This window comes from Pristiophorus japonicus, chromosome 5 (assembly GCF_044704955.1).
Source record: "Pristiophorus japonicus isolate sPriJap1 chromosome 5, sPriJap1.hap1, whole genome shotgun sequence".
NCBI classification, from domain to species: domain Eukaryota; kingdom Metazoa; phylum Chordata; class Chondrichthyes; family Pristiophoridae; genus Pristiophorus; species Pristiophorus japonicus.
In genome coordinates, this window is record NC_091981.1 from 98,412,263 (window position 1) to 98,434,787 (window position 22,525).

The 22,525-nt window shown below is 44.2% G+C and overlaps 1 protein-coding gene across 1 annotated transcript in view; it reads right to left on the reverse strand.

Moving 5' to 3' along the window:
- The window catches only part of osbpl3b (oxysterol binding protein-like 3b), a 323,848-nt gene that overhangs the window by 157,612 nt on the left and 143,711 nt on the right, over positions 1–22,525 (reverse strand). Inside the window, exons 8-10 of the mRNA XM_070880189.1 lie at positions 1,502–1,634; positions 915–1,018; positions 654–746 (exon numbers count right to left, since the gene is read on the reverse strand). Of these exons, the coding sequence (XP_070736290.1) occupies positions 654–746; positions 915–1,018; positions 1,502–1,634 (330 nt within the window). The remainder of the gene's footprint in view (positions 1–653; positions 747–914; positions 1,019–1,501; positions 1,635–22,525) is intronic.

A 22,525-nucleotide genomic window follows, 5' to 3' on the forward strand; every position in this document is an offset into this window, starting at 1 on the left:
CCTCCCCCCCCCCCCCCCCATTCTGGACGCCTAATTTGTAACCTGCGCCTGATTTTTTAATGTGTAGAACAGGTTTTTTCAGTTCTACAAAAATCTTCACTTGCTCCATTCTAAGTTAGTTTGGAGTACGTTTTCACTGTGGAAACTTTCAAATCAGGCGTCAGTGGCCGGACACGCCCCCTTTTGAAGAAAAAATTCTGTTCCAAAGTGGAACTGTTCTAACTGACTAGAACTGCAGAAATAAAAATGTGGAGAATTGCGATTTCTAAGATAGTCCGTTCTCCATCAGACGCAAATCATGTGGAAACTTGGGGCCTTAGAATTGGTTTAACATTGGAATATCGAGCCCTGGGGCAGTAACAACATACAGCAACGCCAGATCAAAGTTTTGAAAGACAACTACCACACAAGTGTGTGGGGGTGAGCAGGGGTGGGGGCAAGAGTGTGAAAACATGAACATAATTAATCCAACATAGAGGCATATAGATTGATAAGTGAATTTTCTTTAATAGTCACCGCTAAATCTTTTCCAAGATTGATAACTGTAAGGCTAGTAATGACGAGAATTACCCTTCAAAATGATCACATTAGTGTAATGTTTGAAATGACAAAAGTAATGTATAAACACAGCCTCCATTTTAAAGTATCATCACCTGAAGTGTTGATTTAGCATCTTTGCCAAAACTTTTGGTGCGCCACCTTCTCTGAACACGTTTTTCCTTTTTGGGACTTTCAAAGACATATCCCTTTACCAAAGGAGAAAAGAAGCAATTTTATTAGAAAACAATCCGCTTTAAATGGAAGAGAGTCTATTTTATTGGAATTTCTAGTTCACCTCCTGAAAGTAAAAGCAATGTTCACTTATTTTTGCTTCAGCTTATACCAAGGTGAGCAAATGCATTTGACTGTTATACCTGCATAGCATTTATAGCTGGTGCCGAGTAGGTCCTGTGAATAACCTCCATGCTTTGTAAAAGCTGTGCCAATTCTGTTAAACTGGAATGACATTGAGAAAGATCTAAAAAGAAAAAAAAACTTTATTAGAATAAAGCTTGCATCAAAAGATGACAATACATATTTAGATTCTCAAACCCATGCGCAACGCAACATGCAAAACAAAAACATCCACAACACACTTTATAGATTAATCATATGCAAAAGACCATAGGAACAAAACATGACTGCTAGAGAGAACAGACTAGGAGTTTTGTGTTATGAATGCATGCCCATGAGAGACTATATTAAGACTGCCCAAATGCATTTTAATCTGTATTCAAAGGTTGGTCCCAGAAGTTAAATGATAATGCTGCAACACGCACCACTGGCACAAGCACAATCTGTGCATGTGTGAACACAGTGATGGGGGCAGGGAGAGAAGAGAAGAGAAAGGTAGTCAAACAAAAATCTGTAGAAAGTACTACAATTCAGTGAAGGTAAATGGCCATTTTATTCTTAAGTATTTTGGTCAACTGTTGCATTCCATAAAAGTAAGTATTCTCACCTTTTGAACATTTATCTATATCTTCGGAACTTTGCAGCCACGCTGCCACCTTTGACTGGCTGCTGGAATAAGCGAGGGGAAAACCTGGGCTAATTTGGAATGACATCTGTTTGGATAGACTGCCTCTCTGCAACTGGAAAATTCAAAATTCACTACTGCTTTGAAAAAGATCTGTGATGTTTTTGCTATTAGTACAGTACAGCAATGGAACAGTTCACAGCATTACAACTAAATATTACAACTTGTGCACAAAACTTTTGGCTTGCATTTTCAAGGGTAACATTTACATGTATACCCTATGAAGCATTTAAATTTTTTTTTGAAAGGCATATTCAAAATCACACCAGATTTGACATACGCAAAATGTCAGAAAGTATCCCCATCAAAGAATCAACATTGGTCGGAATGACTTTTTAAAAAAAAAGATTAAGCATGGAAGTATTTGAAAAGTGAAGCACGGTTTTCAGTTATTTTGGTTTGACTTTACTTCAATGTTCCTGATATTTTCCTGAAACTAGCCAATAGCTTGTGTACAGGAGCAATTTTGCATTACTCTCCCCCAGACTTCTCCCTTCTTGAAATTCTCCTCGAAGTCTCCTGGTGGAACTACTGAAATCTGGAGCTCACTGTGTAGAGAACTGCAGGTGCAAACCTTCATCCAGCATTTAGCAATACCAAACAATGTGCTGCTGCTAATAGGCACCATTTTTTTCTACCTTCAAATTTTACCTCTTGTCTGCTATTGCCATATTTTCTTTGCACGGCTGACAGAGATTAGTCACAGATTTTTCCATTTAATCTGTGATCAGCAAACAGAAGGTGAATCTAGAATTATAGCATTCTTCTTTTCTTCTTCCTTTGGATGGAACTTTAACTACTTGTTGCACACATCATTGTCAAGAAGCGTAAATGGAAAATATACACCCAATGCTCTGTGCTAGAAATTTAACCAGTCCTTTCTCAAGTACATCTACTGTGACACACCTTCAGCATTTGTCTATATTTGTGTAGACATGAAGGATCCCTCCTGGCCATACCTTCTCCCACCCAAACCTGCTGCAGTGGTGGCGTGACTGATCACAAAATCACACCTTAGTCTACCCAACCACTCCTCTGGCACCTTCTCCTCCTTTGAGCACCTTACTTGGGGCTAGAAATTCGGTTCTCAGCGAAACATTTTTTTGTGCCGAAATTACCGTTATCGTTCGCTATCAGGCTAGAAATTCAAGCTTTAATTTGCGCAGTGGTTAAAAAAAAAAAAAATCGGTGTTGCACGAGGATTCACGGCGCAAACCGCAATCCTTGCCAACTTTAGTCCGAGACCGACACTGCTGCAGGTTTGGGAGGGCGGAAAACCACCCAAAAATAAATTGGAATAAAAAAATTCACAAAACATTTACAGGACGCTTATCTATCGAATCGCTGAAAAATAATTAAAAAATAAGAACTTTAACTACTTTTTTGCAGGTCTTCATACTTACACTGCTGCTCCAAAGGCTGCAATGCAGCTTTTTACGTCAGTATTTTTCACGCAAAGTATGGGTGCGCAGCGAGCTAAATTTTTAGCAAAAACGCTATTATTTCGGGTCTTGCATGGCGGTGCTCCTCTCCCCAACGGTATTTGAAAATCACTGCCGCAAAATGTCACCGAAATTCCCGCTGGCCGTTTGTTCGCCAAATATAGTGAAATAGCACAAAAAAAACACTTTCAAAGTCGCCGATTTTCTAGCCCTTGGTTCCATCCCCCTCGCCTCATTTAAAATCCTCATTCTCTACTGCCCCCAAGTACCATGCCAAGCTTCTCAGCGATATCTTCACTGTTTTCCTCTCCCAAACTCCGTACCGAGCGAGCGACTTCTCATCCTCGGTGATTTTATTCCATTTCAACTCATCATGTTCTCTCCTCAGAGTTCATTGGCCCTCTATCCTCCTTTAATCTCTTCTTTCATATATACTCCCTTACCCATATTCACAGCCACACCCTCAACTTTGTCATATCACATGGCCTCTATTCCCATTATTTCAATCACAGATAAGGCCATGTCTGATCAATTCCTGGTATCGTTTTCCACCCACATTCCCTTTCCAACCGCACTTCCTTCTGTGTCCACTCAGTGAAAAAAACTCTACAACGGCACTGAAATTCCTAACTGTCTAGCCTTTGGCTCTCCATTCACAAGAACATTTCTACAGCTTCCTATATACTCAGTCGCACCCTCACCTCCACCTTTGATGCCCTTTTCCCTGTTAAACTATTACTCTCTCACCCTGGTCGGTCCTCCGGTACAGCCTCATACCCACTCCCTTATGTACAAGGGGCACAGAGTTAAATGTTTATGGCAGACAACTACTTTAGCCATTCATCGCCAGATCTGGCTGGACTACTTGGGTCCTGCTTTCATCTGCCAAAACTGCTCACTATTCCAGGATCATCCTGGAATCCAAAGATAACCCCTGGCTTCTCTTCACGGAAATCATCTCTATGCCCCTTTCCATTGCCTCCAACACCATCATCTCCAATAACAAGCGGGAGGAGCGCGTGGAGCCGGCGGGAGGCCAAGTCAAACTCACCCTAACGTTCCCCCCTGCCGTAGCCCTGAACTCTCATCTTTCCCCAGTTTCTCTCCTATCTCCCCTCATTGCCTCTCTGATCTCATCTTGTTACAAGACTCGCCCCCTGTTCCTGTGACCGTTGACCCATCAAACTGCTGACCACCCAACTTCCCTTCCTGTCCCATGTTAGCTAATATTGTTAAAGATTCCCTCTCCTTGGGTGGTCCTTTAAATCAGTCATCACCACCTCCTCATAAGGCCACTCTTGACCATCTGTCCTTGCAAACTACTGTCCCATCTCCAACCTCCCTTTCCCCTCCAAATTCTTTGAATATGTTGTCGCCTCATAAATCCATGCCCATCTTTCGACGTTTGAATCTCTCCCATCAGGTTGCCGCCCCTGCCAGAGACACGAAACGGCCATAATCAGTCACAAATGACATCCTATGTGACTGTGACTGTGGTAAATTATCCTCCCTCACCCTTCTCGACTCAAGAATCCCAATCCAACACCATGTCCTCGGGGGAGTGTTTGCTAGTGCTGTTGGGGAGGAGTTAAACTAATATGGCAGGGGGATGGGAACCAATGCAGGGAGATAGAGGGAAACAAAAAGGAGGCAAAAACAAAAGACAGAAAGGAGATGAGGAAAAGTGGAGGGCAGAGAAACCCAAGGCAAAGAACAAAAAGGGCCATTGTACAGCAAAATTCTAAAAGGACAGAGGGTGTTAAAAAAACAAGCCTAAAGGCTTTGTGTCTTAATGCAAGGAGTATCCGCAATAAGGTGGATGAATTAACTGTGCAAATAGATGTTAACAAATATGATGTGATTGGGATTACGGAGACGTGGCTCCAGGATGAGCAGGGCTGGGAACTCAACATCCAGGGGTATTCAACATTCAGGAAGGATAGAATAAAAGGAAAAGGAGGTGGGGTAGCATTGCTGGTTAAGGAGGAGATTAAGGCAATAGTTAGGAAGGATATTAGCTTGGATGATGTGGAATCTATATGGGTAGAGCTGCAGAACACCAAAGGGCAAAAAACATTAGTGGGAGTTGTGTACAGACTTCTAAACAGTAAGTAGTGATGTTGGGGAGGGCATCAAACAGGAAATTAGGGGTGCGTGCAATAAAGGTGCAGCAGTTATAATGGGTGACTTTAATATGCACATAGATTGGGCTAACCAAACTGGAAGCAATACGGTGGAGGAGGATTTTCTGGAGTGCATAAGGGATGGTTTTTTAGACCAATATGTCGAGGAACCAACTAGGGGGGAGGCCATCTTAGACTGGGTGTTATGTAATGAGAGAGGATTAATTAGCAATCTCGTTGTGCGAGGCCCCTTGGGGAAGAGTGACCATAATATGGTGGAATTCTGCATTGGGATGGAGAATGAAACAGTTAATTCAGAGACCATGGTCCAGAACTTAAAGAAGGCTAACTTTGAAGGTATGAGGCGTGAATTGGCTGGGATGGATTGGCGAATGATACTTAAGGGGTTGACTGTGGATGGGCAATGGCAGACATTTAGAGACCGCATGGATGAACTACAACAATTGTACATTCCTGTCTGGCATAAAAATAAAAAAGGGAAGGTGGCTCAACCGTGGCTATCTAGGGAAATCAGGGATAGTATTAAAGCCAAGGAAGTGGCATACAAATTGGCCAGAAATAGCAGCGAACCTGGGGACTGGGAGAAATTTAGAACTCAGCAGAGGAGGACAAAGGGTTTGATTAGGGCAGGGAAAATGGAGTATGAGAAGAAGCTTGCAGGGAACATTAAGACGGATTGCAAAAGTTTCTATAGATATGTAAAGAGAAAAAGGTTAGTAAAGACAAACATAGGTCCCCTGCAGTCAGAATCAGGGGAAGTCATAACAGGGAACAAAGAAATGGCGGACCAATTGAACAAGTACTTTGGTTCGGTATTCACGAAGGAGGACACGAACAACCTTCCGGTTATAAAAGGGGTCGGGGGGTCTAGTAAGGAGGAGGAACTGAGGGAAATCCTTATTCGCCGGGAAATTGTGTTGGGGAAATTGATGGGATTGAAGGCCGATAAATCCCCAGGGCCTGATGGACTGCATCCCAGAGTACTTAAGGAGATGGCCTTGGAAATAGTGGATGCGTTGACAGTCATTTTCCAACATTCCATTGACTCTGGATCAGTTCCTATGGAGTGGAGGGTAGCCAATGTAACCCCACTTTTTAAAAAAGGAGGGAGAGAGAAAACAGGGAATTATAGACCGGTCAGCCTGACATCGGTAGTGGGTAAAATGATGGAATCAATTATTAAGGATGTCATAGCAGTGCATTTGGAAAGAGGTGACATGATAGGTCCAAGTCAGCATGGATTTGTGAAAGGGAAATCATGCTTGACAAATCTTCTGGAATTTTTTGAGGATGTTTCCAGTAGAGTGGATAAGGGAGAACCAGTTGATGTGGTATATTTGGACTTTCAGAAGGCGTTCGACAAGGTCCCACACAAGAGATTGATGTGCAAAGTTAGAGCACATGGGATTGGGGGTAGTGTACTGACATGGATTGAGAACTGGTTGTCAGACAGGAAGCAAAGAGTAGGAGTAAATGGGTACTTTTCAGAATGGCAGGCAGTGACTAGTGGGGTACCGCAAGGTTCTGTGCTGGGGCCCCAGCTGTTTACACTGTACATTAATGATTTAGACGAGGGGATTAAATGTAGTATCTCCAAATTTGCGGATGACACTAAGTTGGGTGGCAGTGTGAGCTGCGAGGAGGATGCTGTGAGGCTGCAGAGCGACTTGGATAGGTTAGGTGAGTGGGCAAATGCTTGGCAGATGAAGTATAATGTGGATAAATGTGAGGTTATCCACTTTGGTGGTAAAAACAGAGAGACAGACTATTATCTGAATGGTGACAGATTAGGAAAAGGGGAGGTGCAAAGAGACCTGGGTGTCATGGTACATCAGTCATTGAAGGTTGGCATGCAGGTGCAGCAGGCGGTTAAGAAAGCAAATGGCATGTTGGCCTTCATAGCAAGGGGATTTGAGTACAGGGGCAGGGAGGTGTTGCTACAGTTGTACAGGGCATTGGTGAGGCCACACCTGGAGTATTGTGTACAGTTTTGGTCTCCTAACCTGAGGAAGGACATTCTTGCTATTGAGGGAGTGCAGCGAAGGTTCACCAGACTGATTCCCGGGATGGCGGGACTGACCTATCAAGAAAGACTGGATCAACTGGGCTTGTATTCACTGGAGTTCAGAAGAATGAGAGGGGACCTCATAGAAACATTTAAAATTCTGACGGGGTTAGACAGGTTAGATGCAGGAAGAATGTTCCCAATGTTGGGGAAGTCCAGAACCAGAGGTCACAGTCTAAGGATAAGGGGTAAGCCATTTAGGACCGAGATGCGGAGGAACTTCTTCACCCAGAGAGTGGTGAACCTGTGGAATTCTCTACCACAGAAAGTTGTTGAGGCCAATTCACTAAATATATTCAAAAAGGAGTTAGATGAGGTCCTTACTACTAGGGGGATCAAGGGGTATGGCGAGAAAGCAGGAATGGGGTACTGAAGTTGAATGTTCAGCATTGAACTCATTGAATGGCGGTGCAGGCTAGAAGGGCCGAATGGCCTACTCCTGCACCTATTTTCTATGTTTCTATGTTTCTATTACCTCTGGAGTCCCCAAGGATCTATCCTTGGCCATCTCCAACTTCTCATCTACATACTCCCCTTAGTGACATCATCCAAAAGCATGTCAGATTCCATGTGTACGCTGACAACAGCCAGCTCGACCTCACCACCACCTCTCTCGAACCCTCCACTGTTTCTGATTTGTCACACTGCTTGCCTGATATCCAGTACTGAATGAGCAGAAATTTCCTGCAGCTAAATATTGGGAAGACTGAAACTATGGTGTTCTCTAGCTGACAACTCCATCCCTCTTCCCTGATGACCATGAGGCTGAATCAGATCATTCGCAATTTTGGTATTGTATTTGACCCAGATATGAGCCTTCCAACCCCATATCCTCTCCATCACCAAGACGCCCTACTTCCACCTCCGTATCAGCCAATGCCTCAGCTCATCTGCTGCTGAAACCCTCAATCATGCCATTCTTATCTTTAGATTTGTCTATTCAAATGCTCTCTTAACCATCTTCCATCATACATAAATTAAAGCTCAGCCAAAACTCTGCTGCACTTTTCCTAACTCGCATCCAAGCCCCGTTCACCCATAACCTCTGTGCTCGCTGACCTACATTGTTTCCTGGTCCAGCAACGCCTCAATTTTAAAAATCTCATCCTTGTTTTCAAGTCACTCCATGGCCTCACCCCTCCCCACTTCTAACCTACTCCAGCCCAACAACCCACCGCAATCTTTATGTTCCTCCAAATCTGGCCTCTTGCACATCCCCACTGATGACCGTGTCTTCAACTGCCAAAGTCCTAAACCCCTCTTTCCTCCTTTAAGACACTCCTTAAAACCTACCTCTTTAACCAAATTTTTGATCAACTGCCCTAATATCCCCTTATATGGTCTGGTGTCGAATTTTGTTTGATAATGCTTCTGTGAAGCGCCTCAGCGTTAAGAGGCACTACACACACAAGTTGTTGCTGTTGAAGCAGCAACTATCCCATAAAATTATCTGAAATATTTTCCGCTTCCTTTGAAAACTGAATTTGGCATCTGAGTTGACCAAAATTCTCCTTGCTAATGTTTCATATTTTGACACTTCCTGTGGAACCTGTTGCCTTAGATGTTTTTTTAATATTCTAAAAGGTGTCCTTTTAGAGGCATGTATCTAAAAATATTCAATTAGTGTGCTAGTGATGAAAAGCCTAATTTCCCCCTCACCAACCCTACTTCTCAAGGGAGATTGCTATATTGGTAGATTGTCTGCAATAATAAATCTTACAGTTGAGAGTAGAAATGTTTGTATTGAGGAGCCTAGGTGAAGAGCCAAGGTCCATAGTGCTGGACATTACCAAGACTGAAGAGTGAAAGATAAGATAAACCAAGAATTAGTTAGGCCAATCTTTGGTTTTATTCCAGAAAGTAGACAAAATAAATTTGGCTCAGACTGCGAGAATGTTTCAATTTGACAGCCTATCTAGATTGCAACTATGTCATTGCTAACATCTCCTCTTTTATGTTGTCATTGTTTCAATAAAATTATGGCAAATTAATTTCCCAACTTTTTGGGGAACGATAAAAGACTGAGCAGTCAGCAGATGGTTATCTTGTAAAGAAATGTTATTGGTAAAAATTCAGCAACTGCTGAAGGCTGCAAGGATTTGCAGCAAATTCTGTGCTCCTTACCAAAATAGTATCCAGAGGAACATTGTAATGACTTGGGTTATGACATAAAGATGTCAGATGGTGTTGATTTGAGATTTGAGTCAGACCCTCAATTGTCTCCACAAGTGGACAGCAACTAACTGGCAGATATTAGATCCTACTGAAAGCAGCAAGCTATTTTCACTGCTCTTTTGCGTTTTTGTTCCCTTTGTTGCAGCATAAACACACAATAGCCTCCAATAGCTCCTCCAATTTATTTCGCTTCCAGTGCTTGCAGTTATCTCTGATATACCCCTGGGTCCATTGTTTGCCCCTTTCCCTTAATTTATATAATCTCTCCAATGACACCATCAGGAAACACAGGCAATGTGGGAGCAATTTAACCCATCTGTTGGGAAACTGACAGGATCAGGTGCAACCATTATATATTTTTTTATATTGCCTGGTTTTACCCTCTATTGAAGTAGGGTCAGCTTTCACATCAATGCTGACAACACTCAGCTGTATCTCCGCACTGCCTCCATTGACCCGCAAGGATTGTTGCTGTTTGCTGAAGGATTTGCATATCAAAGTAATTTTCTTACACAAAAATAATTTACAGGCTAAGGCCAATTAAGATCAATTCAAATAAATTGGAGAAAGTATCACAGAAACTTGAGTAAGAAGCTCACGACCCTACCTGGGCTAGAAATTCCACATTTAAGAATAGCACTGTTTTTTGGTGTTATTTGTGATTAACAGCAGTTTTTTTTAATGCCAAAATAACGCCCAAAAAATAAGGCTCAAGTTTAAAAAAATTTTGGCACAGCATTAAAATACTACTGTTTTTAAGAACGGAGATAAATTTTCCACGTTAAACATAACACCCTTTCTGCACATGCCCAACACGCGAAGCATATACTTAAGGCTCTAAAGTTAAAATGTAGGTGGGGAGATTACTCTGACCAAAATATTCCTTATTCCCTGATTTGATGCTGGTGAATGGGGAGGGGGGGGGGGGGTTGGGGGTAGTATAATTTTCCTTAAGAATTGTTTTAAAAGCAATGTTTCTCTCTCTCTCCTGCACAGAATGCCTCAGAGAAAGCCCGGTCACATGTTTGTAAATCTTAGGACCGTCAGAAATTGTCTTAGCTAATTCTTCCTTGGACATTGTTCTTTATGACACCTATTATGTAGTAGCCCATTTCCACTATTTTATTATCGAAAGAAGCGGTAGTTGCAGTCATAGTTGGCTTTACTCACTAATTCCCAGTATTCTCAGGACATACTCTTCACTCTGCTTGAAACCCAATTCTTAGTAATATTTATCGGAGTAAAGTTAACCACCTTCCCTCAACATTTTCTGGGCTTAGATGTTATTCCGATTATCCAGACGCATATGTCCTTTGAAATACAGTCTCCTCAAATCAGTTCACTAATTTCCTTAGTCGCTGTGATTATGGGCTGAAGTTTTTCCCCCCCCTTAAAAAATGTCACATCTCATGGAGGTCCGCCAACTTCCTGGAAGAAAAAATGCGCCGAAAAGATAATCTGCAATTCTGGCCGATCCTCAGGACGTCTTCAGCCGCAGCGTGGCGCAGGACTGAGAGGGGGGCGGAGCTAGAATGTGCTGGCGAGAGAGCCGGCAGGAGGGCGGGGCTAGGGTCCAGCGTCGGTTTCAGTGCCGGCAGCATTGCGCATGGGCGATGGAGCGGTCGCGCATGTGCAATGGTCTATTAACATTGGCAATCGGCCTTTTTTAAAAAAAAAAGGAAAGCCTCGAGTTAGTTTTGGTGTCTGCCTGCCGCGTTGAGCATTCTCCCTCCCCTCGCCTGTTGATTTCAGCCTTCTCTCTCTCTCCTCTCCTTCCCTCCCCCACGCCTGCCGATTTCAGCCTTCTCCCTCCCTCCACTTCAGATGCCAGCATTCACCACCCCCAGTCCCCCACCCCACCGCAGCCTGCCGCATTGAGCATTCTCCCCCCTCCCTTAGGACACCGCCTTCTCCCTCCCCTAACCCAGGCCGAAGGGACTCCAGCACGGCAGACGCTGCTGACTTTAGTTCAAGATAAGATTTACTTCAGTTCTTTATTTTTTTATTGAATGCTTATTACTTTTTGTGCTTTGTTTGGTGCTTGGTGGTGCTTTAAATGTAGTTACTTGCACCGATTCCTTAACTCTAGGTAAGGTTTTTCTGTGCGGACAGAAGTGGCAACATACGCTGGCCTAAGTTAGTTAGGCTATAAACCAGACAATTTATTTGACATGCAACTGGTGAGTCAACAGAGTTTTGTGCAAAACAGTTCATTTACTGGAATTTACAAACTTTGCTATTCTTCATGACACACATGAAAATAGAGGGTGCTTCTTTGGAGTTATCTTTACTTACACTGAACCTTTTAAAAAAAGGTATGCATTTCAAATGAGGTGAAACAATACCATGGAGTCAAACTCGTCTCAAGCCTCTGTTGGCTAGAGTGTAGACTCACCTACTAGCTAAGTGCAGATATCTCAACATAAAGTTGTAATTGGAAATCGATGGCCAGAGTGTTGTCAATTAGAAGGGACTACAAAGGATCATTGTTTCTGCCCTACTTGCAGGATGATCCACATCTTCACCCCAGACACAGCTATCAATCAAGAATCACAACCTCAGGATGTCCTGATTCTTTGATCTAGCCAGAAGAAATAGGAGCAGGCATAGGCCATTCAATAAGAGCATGGCTGATCTTCTGCCTCAATTCCATCTTCCCTCAAAATCCCATTATACCTCGATTGTATTAGTATCCAAAAATCTATTGATCCGTCTTGAATATACTCAACCTCTAAGCTTACACAATACTCTGGAGTAGAGAATTCATTTGAGTGAAGAAATTTCTCATCAATCCAAAATGGCCAACCGCTTATTCTGAGACTGTGACCGCCCCCCCTGCCCCGCCCCCAATCCATGCTAATATATTACTCCAAACCCATGAGCCCTAATTTTGTGCAATAACTTCTTGTGTGGCATCTTATAGAAACAGAAAATAGGTGCAGGAGTAGGCCATTTGGCCCTTCGAGCCTGCACCACCATTCAATAAGATCATGGCTGATCATTCCCTCAATACCCCTTTCCTGCTTTCTCTCCGTACCCCTTGATCCCTTCAGCCGTAAGGGCCATATCTAACTCCCTCTTGAAATAATCCAATGAACTGGCATCAACAACTCTCTGTGGTGGGGAATTCCACAGGTTAACAACTCTCTGATTGAAGAAGTTTCTCCTCATCTCAAAAATGGCCTACCCCTTATCCTAAGACTGCGTCCCCTGGTTCTGAGGCTTCCCCAACATCGGGAACATTCTTCCCGCATTTAACCTGTCCAGTTCCGTCAGAATCTTATACGTTTCTATGATATCCCCTCTCATCCTTCCAAACTCCAGTGAATAAAGACCCAGTTGACGCAGTCTCTCCTCATATGTCAGTCTAACAATCCCGGGAATCAGTCTGGTGAATCTTCGCTGCACTCCCTCAATAGCAAGTACGTCCTTCCTCAGATTAGGAGACCATAACGGAACACAATATTCCAACTACAGTAAGACCTCCTTGCTCCTATACTCAAATCCCCTAGCTATGAAGGCCAACATACCATTTGCCTTCTTCACCGCCTGCTGTACTTGCATGCCAATTTTCAATGACTGATGAACCAGGACACCCAGGTCTCGTTGCATCTCCCCTTTTCCTAATCTGCCGCCATTCAGATAATATTCGGCCTTTGTGTGTTTATGCCCCCAAAGTGGATAAGCTCACATTTATCCACATTATACTGCATCTGTCATCTATTTGCCCACTCACCTAACCTGTCCAAGACAACCTGCAGCCGCTTAGTGTCGAATGCTTTTTGAAAGACCAAATACATTATATCCACTGGTTTCCCCCTAACCTACCTTGATAGTTTCACCTTTAAAAAAACTAAAATAAATTTATCAAACACTATTTTCCTTTCATAAAACTGCGTTACCTGTGCCTAATCATAGCGATATTCCAAGTGCCCTGTTACCATTTTCTTAGTAATAGATTCTAGCATTTTCCTACTTCTGATGTCATGCTAACTGACCTAGAGTTCCACGGTTTCTCTTTCCCTCCTTTTTTGAATAGCGGGGTTAAGTTTGCTACCTTCCAATCCACGGCGACCATTCTAAAATTAGGGAAATCTGGATCATCAAAACCAATGCATCCACCTCTTAAAACCTTAGGCTGTTGGCCATCAGGTCCATGGAATGTGTCTGCTTTTAGACCCATTAATTTCTCCAGTACTATTTCTTTACTAATACAAATTTATACACATTCCTCATTCTCACGAGACCCTTGGTTCCCCACTATTTCCGGAATGTTTTGTGTCTCTTCTACTGTGAAGACAGATACAAGGTATTGGTTTTTATGGCCCCAAATTTCCCCAGCCGCTTAGAGCAGCATAGTTGGAGGTGGTGCGCCGACTTCCTGGGGGAAAAAAAGTGCCAAAAATCGAATTTGGCCGCTCCCTCATCGTCCGGATCCATCGGCGTCACGCAGCAGAGCCTGGGGTTGGGGGCGGAGCTTCGGCCGCGCTTGCTCAGTGCAGCCGGCATGGGGGCGGGACTTGGGCCCAGTGTGTTGTGGAGTGCCGGCAGGGGCATGCATGAGCGTTTGAGTGTGCGCGGATGCGCAATGGGCAGTTTAGTTTGCGCGCATGCGCAGTGCAACAGGAAGCTGGGCAATCGGCCAATTAAAGAGAGAGCATCCTCAGAATAATTGGTTATGGAGCATATATATATAGGTGAGGTCTGAATATTGATTTGTGTGTGGCTGAGGGAGTGGAAAGGAGTGCTGGATAGGTGTAAGTGTGATCTTTGAACATTACCTGCGCTTCAGTCCAATGGACGAATGGCGCAAGAGCGTGCATGACGAACCAAGAATTTCCTCCATGAGGAAGGGGAGAAATTAGTGACTGTAATTGAAGAGAAATGGCTGGAGCTGGATATCAGCAAGAGTGGTCCGTCAAAGGTCTCCCCCAAGGAAATGAGAAAAAGATGGAACCCCATTGCAGAAGATATTCTCCACTGGGGTCAACACCTCAAGATCTGGAAGTCAGTGCCAGAAGAAATGGCAGGACGTTTGTCAAGTAGTGAGTGTAAGTAATATCTTCATCTTTAAATTGAATTGCAGTGGAAAATGTGACCATCTGTATGTGTCCCATCCACCAGAATCGCACCATGTGTGAAAATTAATATTTTCATCTTTGCAGAAGAAATTGATCCACAACAAGAGGGAGAGAAATCGAACAGGAGGAGGTCCGCCAAATCTGCACCAATTGTCACCCCTGGAACAGAGGGTTGCTGCCTTGCTGAGTCGCACCGGCATAAAAAGAATCAGCTCTGCACAAGCTGGACCCACACACGAGGGTGAGGGTGAGTCATTAAAATGTATAGTCGCCCTTCAAATCAACCTGCTGACTGGCCTGCTACACGTGGGACTACTCATGCCACCCATCCTGCCCCCTCCTGTGCTGCTAACCATTTGACTGTTGTGTTGTCTTTTGCAGAAGACAACACTCCTTGAGATCCTGAGGATCCAGATGCTTGCGCTCCAGACCAAGGCGGGTGGGGGAAGGAGGGATCCATGGAAATGTGTGCTCAGGAGAATGCTGAGCGCGATATGGATCAGGAAATATCACAGGGCATCACACTGCCAGAAACCCTGCATTAGCTCCTTGGCAACCTTCCATGGGTTCACACCTTCCGAGGTTGCAGGTCCGAGTGGCGGTCGGGAAATTCATCTTGGGACACCCAATCCCCCACCGTCCCAGCCTGCGCCTCGCCACTAGGCAGACCCACAATGAGGGCAAGGAGAAGCCTACCAGTCTCTCCTGAGAGGCAGCCCTCAGCAGAGGTTAATCAGGTTGTTTCATTGAGTGAGGAGACCAATGCCCTCACGAGCACTTGAGGCGGCCATCAGTAGGGTGCATGCTGAGGTCATGACACTGTCGGGTGAGATCTCTGCACTAAGACGGGAAGTCAGGGCGGGCATTTCAGAGAGTGTGCAGACGATGGCAAATGCCATGAGGGAGCTGGCTTCTGCAATAAGGGCACAAAGGCTGGAGACTCAAATGCCACTCCCACTTCACCAGCCACCGGTCAGACCCAAGCCGGGCCCCCAACACCGACCCTATGAGGAAGTGCACTTTCCCCGAGATGTGGGTGAGGAATGGGTGCAGACTTTTTTTCTTGCTGTTGTTGGTATCGTATAAGTGCACTGCAAAATTTATAAAAGATATTTTGCACCAAAACTGAATCATCCTCCATTAGGACCACGCAACATTTAGGGTCAACTGTAAAAAGTAAAAATCCCTCACCCCTACCTAGTCATGCATGCCTGACGCCCCTAGCCCTGGTGGGAGAGCTAGTTGGTGCGTTCTGCAGTTGGCAAGGTAGGACTGCTCTATTTTCAGTAGCTGATTTATCTTTCATTTATTTTTGACGATGTTGTGCAGCTGTTGCGCTGAAGATGTTGTAATGTCGTGTTGATGTTGTGAAGGTCTTTAGTGCTTTGGAATCTTCTAACTCCCCCACCCCCCTATCTATGGCTACCTACACGGATTTCTTAAATGTCGGTAAGGTTTTTCTGTGCCTACAAAAGCAGCCACATACACTGGCCTAAGTTAGCTTGGAGTAACTTTCAGCTGGCCAAATTTGCTTCTATGGCCAGAAGAGGCGTAAGTGGCTGGTCACGCCCCTTTTGGAGAAAAAAAACTAAACTTAAAAAAAACCTAACTAACTGACTTACAGTGGAGCAAGTTAAATGGGGAAATGTGCGATTTTTAAGTTACTCCAAAAAAAGCTACTTACTCCAAAAAAAACGGTGCAACCCTTGGGAAAATTTGGGCCCAATGTCTCTGCCATTAACTTATTGCCCATTATAATTTCTCCTGTCTCTGCCTGTAAGGGACCCACATTTACTTTCACTAATCTCTTCCTTTTTACACAGTTATAGAAGCTTTTAGAATCTGCTTTTATGTCTCTTGCTAGATTACTCTCATTTTCTCTTTTCTCTATCAATTTCTTGGTCAGCTTGCTGAATTCTAAAATCTTCAGGCTTACTACTCTTTTTGGCCACATTATAAGCCCCTTCCTTTAATCTATTATATTTAACTTTATACTAGCCATGGTTGGACCACTTTTTCCGTGGAGTTTTTATTCGTTGGGGGAATATTTATTCTTGCAAGTTAAGAATTATTTCTTTAAATGATTACCTACATCATATCTTTTAATCTAGTTTCCCAATCTACTTTAGCTAATTCACCCGATACCTATGTAGTTTGCTTTGTTCCAATTTAAGACCCTAGTTTCGGACTTAAATAATTCACTCTTCGAATTTTTTTTTTTTTTATAAAAGAGTTTATCATATTATGAACACTCTTCCCCAGATGTTCCTTTACAACAAGGTTATTAATTAACTGCACAATACTAAATCTCATTGATCTGGAAAACTATCTTGAATGCGTTCCACGAACTCGTCCTCCACACTATTACTATAAATTTGGTTTGCCCAGTCTATATGTAGATTAAAGTCCATGCAGTTTATATGCACCTCTAATTTCCTGATTTATACTCTGTCTGACACTACAATTACTGCTAGGGAGCATATAAACTACTTCCACCACTGTTTTCTGTTCCTTGTTGTTTCTTGGTTCCACCCAAATTGACTCTACACTTTGATTTTCCGAGCTAAGATTCTTTCTCTCTACTGTCTTTATTCCATCCTTTATCAGGGTTATTCCCCTTTCCATTTAAAAAAAAAATTTCTTCTAAAAGTCAAGTATCCTGGAATATTTAGCTCCCAACCTTGGTCACTCTGCAACCACATCTCCGTAATGACTATGCGATAAAACCCATTTATATCTGTGCATTTAGATATAGTGCCTTTAGCTTGAACACTTTTCTATTTTTCCTTAATGTCACCTTCGTCACTAAAGTCCCATTACCCTCGTTGGGTTCTCTGTCCCTTCATGACTCTGCTTATTTTACCTAAATCGCTACTGTGTTCTACAGTTTTGACTTTTTGCTTGCTGCTTCTGAATTTATCCTTTTCTGAAACCTCCCACCCACCGCTTGTATTAGTTTAAAGCCCTATTAGTTCAAGACATTGCCGATCCATGAAAGAAAAAAAAACTAGCACATTGCAATTACCATTCTATATCAGCATATTAAATATTAGATTGTAATGTAAATTATAAAAAAAATTGATGAAGTTGATCATCCCTCATCTTTGCTAATGCTTCCATTTTTACCTAGATTATATTCTCCAATTCCTAACAGATTAAATTCTTTTGAATGGCTGCCGATATAAATTATCTTTTGTAAAATTACTGTACATTGCAAGTTCTGAAGCAAGATCAGATACAAGTGATTACAGTTGAGAAAAGCAGAATGGACAGGTAACACCTTGGGCTCAATATGCCCCACTGATTTGCGTCTTTTTTTGGAGCAGGCTGCTTTTTTTGGCCTGTTTAAAAAAAAAAGAGTTTCCCCAATCAATTTGCACCAGCGTAACTCAGTTACGATTTTTTTTTTTAGGTAAGATTTTTTTTCAGCCAAAGGGGGCGTAACCTGCCACCCACTCCAATTTTGGTCATTTAGGCAAGTTTGACCAGCTGAGAATTACTCCAGTTCTGCTTAGACCGGTGTATGTGGCCTCTGCAGAAAAACATTCTGGAGAGTAAAAGAAATCAGCGCAGGTGAGGAAATCGGTGCAGGTAAGTGCAGCAGATGCCCGGACAGCAGCAGCAGGAAAGGTAAGAGAGGGAGAGAGAGGGGTGGGGTGGGGGAAAGAGAGGATGTAGGGGGAAGCCTTTCGGGAGTAATTAGGTGCGGGGGACCAGGAGGGAGGAGTCTATTCGGCCTGCGATAAGGCAGAGGAGCGGACCGAGAAGCCACTTGGCCAGGGCTAGGAGTGGGGGAGTGGACCAGCAAGGCACTCGGGGCCAGGGATCGAACCAGCAAGCCCTTCGGCCAGGGTGAGCCGACTGGCAAGGCACTCGGGGCCAGGGTCGGGCGGGGGAGCGGAATGGCAAGCCCTTCGGCCAGGGTTAGGAGTGAGGGATCTGGACCGGCAAGGCACTCAGGGCTTGGGAGGTGGGGGGGGGAAGGGAGAGAGAACCTGGACCGGCAGGGTACTCAGGGCTGTGGGGTGTGTGTGTGTGTGTGTGTGTGTGTGTGTGTGTGTGTGTGTGTGTGTGTGTGTGTGTGTGTGTGTGGAGTAGGGTGGGGGGGGGCGGTGGGAGGGAGAACCTGGACTGGCAAGGCACTTGGGGCTGGGACCTGGACCGGCACGGCACTCAGGGCTGGGGGAGAACCGGGACCGGCAAGCCCTTCGGCCAGGGCTAGGAATGGGGGACTGGGACCAGCAAGGCACTCGGCTGGGGAGGGTGGGAGAGGAGGAGAAAGAGTTGGGGCTGGGGAGGGTGGGAGGGGAGGAGAAAGAGTTGGAGCTGGACCGACAAGGGGCTCGGGGCGTGCTACGCAAGCAGACCGGCAAGCCCTTCGGCCAATGGCGGGGGAGCAGGACTGGCTTTAATTGGAGGTAAGTTGCTGCAATATATCTTATTGTGTTTTTAAGTTGATGCAATATGTTTTAATGTGATGGGAGCTGGCTGTATGTTTCACTTTGCAGCCTCTGCTCACATTGTGTCCCTGGTTACTGTGGCAACCAGATCTTTTTGGCACAGATCAAGGCTCAACCCCAAATATTAAAAGGACAAGTTAGGCCACGTCATAATGAAGAAATCCAACGGGGAAACTTAGAACATTTTTTTTTGGCGTACTTAGGCCCCCAAAAAATGGGCGGAACTCTTCAAGTGCGCCAAAAAAAGCTTTGGGGTAAATTAAACCTAACCTAGGAAAGGTGCAATACTTGACAGGGTTGGGATGGGGGAAGCAGAGTAAGAACATTACAGGCACAAGATTTGAACTAATCATTTAATTTTATGCTACTCCTCATTTTATTTGACACACCTGGTTTCTTTCTCTCACATTGCTGAAATGAAATTTCATTGCTCTATTTAATGTATTTCCAGCTCAGTATTTTTGTTCTGCCAACAATTTATCATCTAGTTTTATTTTTAAGTACTGTGTTTTCCACTTCATTAATGTTCCCATCTAAAACAAAGTGCTTTTTTGTTTCACCACCTTATTTTGCATTTAGGTAAACAAACTCTACTTCCATTTGAGGGCTGAGGGGAAGAAGCAAGATTGCAGCAGATATTTTAAATGGAACTCCTGATTTTCAGAAGGTAAATCTGGACATTAATACAAGTTTTCTTAGATTCATCAGACAAATACACCAATAACATTCCACAGAAACTCAAATGGAATGCCCTGTTTTGCATGAAGTGCTCCGTTTATCCGACTGTTTAAATCTCAGCATGTAAAACTAATCTCTCAAATTGTTTAGTAATAATGATAAACACAAGGCCAAGATTAATTAACTACATACGCCTCCAGGACACAAATGGTACACCTCCAACTTGGGCTACCGTACAACAATTAATAGCTACAGAAAATGTACTGAAGCACAATATCTGGCTGTAAGAAAATGCTGGTTAGCACTCATCATTGTGAATCACTATTTGGTTAACTACCTCCATAAACTGTCTTGATTAAAATACTTTTACCTGCCAACCCCATAATGGAGATGTGGAGCAACTATTAGGAATCATACTTCTAAAAGGAATACCACTTTAAAAGATTTATAATGTATTCCAGTCTTATACATAGTGTGCACTTCCTACAAATATAATTGTTACAAGTTTCAGATTTGCCTTAGATAGCCTCTTGGCACAGCAGTGCTGGTGATTCCTGAAAGCCGTCTGACTGTCTTACTTTTTAAGGAGTGTTCCCACACTGTCCAATATCTAGTTCAGGTTGAGCGTCCGAAATCTGGAAACCTCGGGACCGAGGCCATTCCGGATATTTCCAGATTTTGGAAGGTCTTTGCCTGGGTCGAGGTAGATGGGGTCTGGCAGCGAGATAAGGTGGGGGGGGGGGGGGGGGCGGGCCCCAGGTCGGGCCGCCCAGGGGGCGGGGGAAGTCCGGATTCGCCACGGATTCCAGAACATTCCGAATTTTGGAACTCCAGATTTCGGATGCTCAACCTGTAATACAATTGCATTCCCAGGGGTGTTACAATAGAAACCTCTTGTGCCTGATTATACTGATTCTACTATAATCATCAATGTATTCCCCCCATGTCTATTTGCATGTGCATTTTGGCTGCCGCTTCAGACACGAGCCATTCACTTCTATTTCCACTTCCTTCTCCCGCTTTTTCTTTTCTCTCTATCCCTCCCTGACCAGTCTCTCCTGTCGTTCTCCTCTCTCAAATACTCTGTCCTTGTAAATCCCTACCCCAACCCTTCATTACTCTCCGATCCTTCCTACTCTCCTGCCGCCGTCACGACTCCCTTTTAGACGAGCCTGCAGCTTCCCTCTGTGCCTCTGTTGGCATCCTCCAAAGGCCACAGCGTGGTACTCGTCACTGTCTTCTCACGAGCAGCAGCAGCAGCAACCCCAACTGTCCCATCCTACTCTCACCAATCTTGCCGCCCAGCTTGCATGCGGGGGGCCAACCTTGCCACTCTCCTCCCTCCAAGCGCGGACCCTGTGTATGCTGGCAGTGGATCAGCGATCACCGATCCTCTCCGGATCTCCTTGCAGAATATCCTTTCACTTGCAAACAAGGCTCTTCCCATCCATGAGCTTACCGTGGATGATTGCATCAACATCATGGCCCTTACAGAAACTTGGTTGAGGGATGATGACACCTTACCCTTAAATGAAGCCTCCTTGCCTGGCTACACCTTCCACCATTTACCTAGCTCAGATCGCCGTGGTGATGGTGTGGCTCGCATTACCAAATCATACCTTGGTCTGTCCCCTATTCCTCTGGCACTTTCTCCTCCTTTGAACATTCACCTTATTCCACTGTATTCATTTAAAATTCTCGCTCTCTACCACCCACCTAAGTATGATCAAAAATTTATCACAGAGATATCTGCACTGCTTTCTTCCCTCAGCCTCTGCACCAAGCGACTTCTCATCCTTGGTGATTTCAACCTCCATCTCAATTCATCATGCTCTTTCTCCTCTGAGTTCACTACTATACTGTCCTCCCTTAATTTCTCCCTCCATGTGAATTCCTCAACCCATATTCACGGCCACCCCCTTGACCATGCCATCTCTCGTGGCCTCGCTATTCCTACCATGTCAGTTACAGATGAGGCCATCTCTGACCATTTCTTTGTATCACTCTCTACCCAACATCCTTCATCCAGCCATACTTCCCTCTGCATCCGCCCTGGGAAAAAAAACCCTCTCGAAACTCTCTTACAACTGCACTCATCAACTCCAAACTGTCCAGCCTTTGGCCCTCCTTTCACCATGATATTTCTGCAGCCACCGATCTCTGCTCAACCACATCCTCACCAGCACCTTTGATGCCGTAGTCCCTATTAAAACCATTACTCTCTCTCACCCTAGCCGTTCCCCCGATACAGCCCTCATCTTCACTCCCTCATGTGCAAGGGGCGCAGATTTGAACAGATATGGTGAACAACTGGTTTAGTTATTCAAGGCCAGATCTGGCTGGACCACAAAGCATTATTGGGTCATACTCTTGTCTGCAAAAACTGCTCACTATTCCAGAATAATTCTGGAATGCAAAGATAACCCCTGCCTACTATTCTCTACCGCTTACTCTCTTCTTAAGCCCCTCTCACCTGTCTATATCACACTCACTTCCAACAAGTGTGAGGAGCTCATGGATTTCTTGTCTCAAAGATTGAGAGCATCTGATCATCTGCCTCTTCGAGTTCCCTTCCTTCTCCTAGCTCAGTTCTTCTGAGGTTCCCCCTTGCTCTAGTTCTAAACTCGCATTGTTTTCTAATTTTTCTCTGATCTCCCCTCTTGACCTCTCCATGCTATTCTTGTCCACGAGACCCACTTCCTGATCCCTTGACCCTATTCCCACAAATTGCTGACCACCCAACTTCCTTTTCTGCTCCCATGTTAGCAGATATTGTTAACAGTTCTCTCTCCTCAGGTACGGTCTCCCGCTCCTTCAAAACTGCGGTCATCACCATTGTGCTTGCTAGCTACTGCCCTATTTTGTACCTCCCTTTCCTCTGCAAAGTCCTTGAACGTGTAG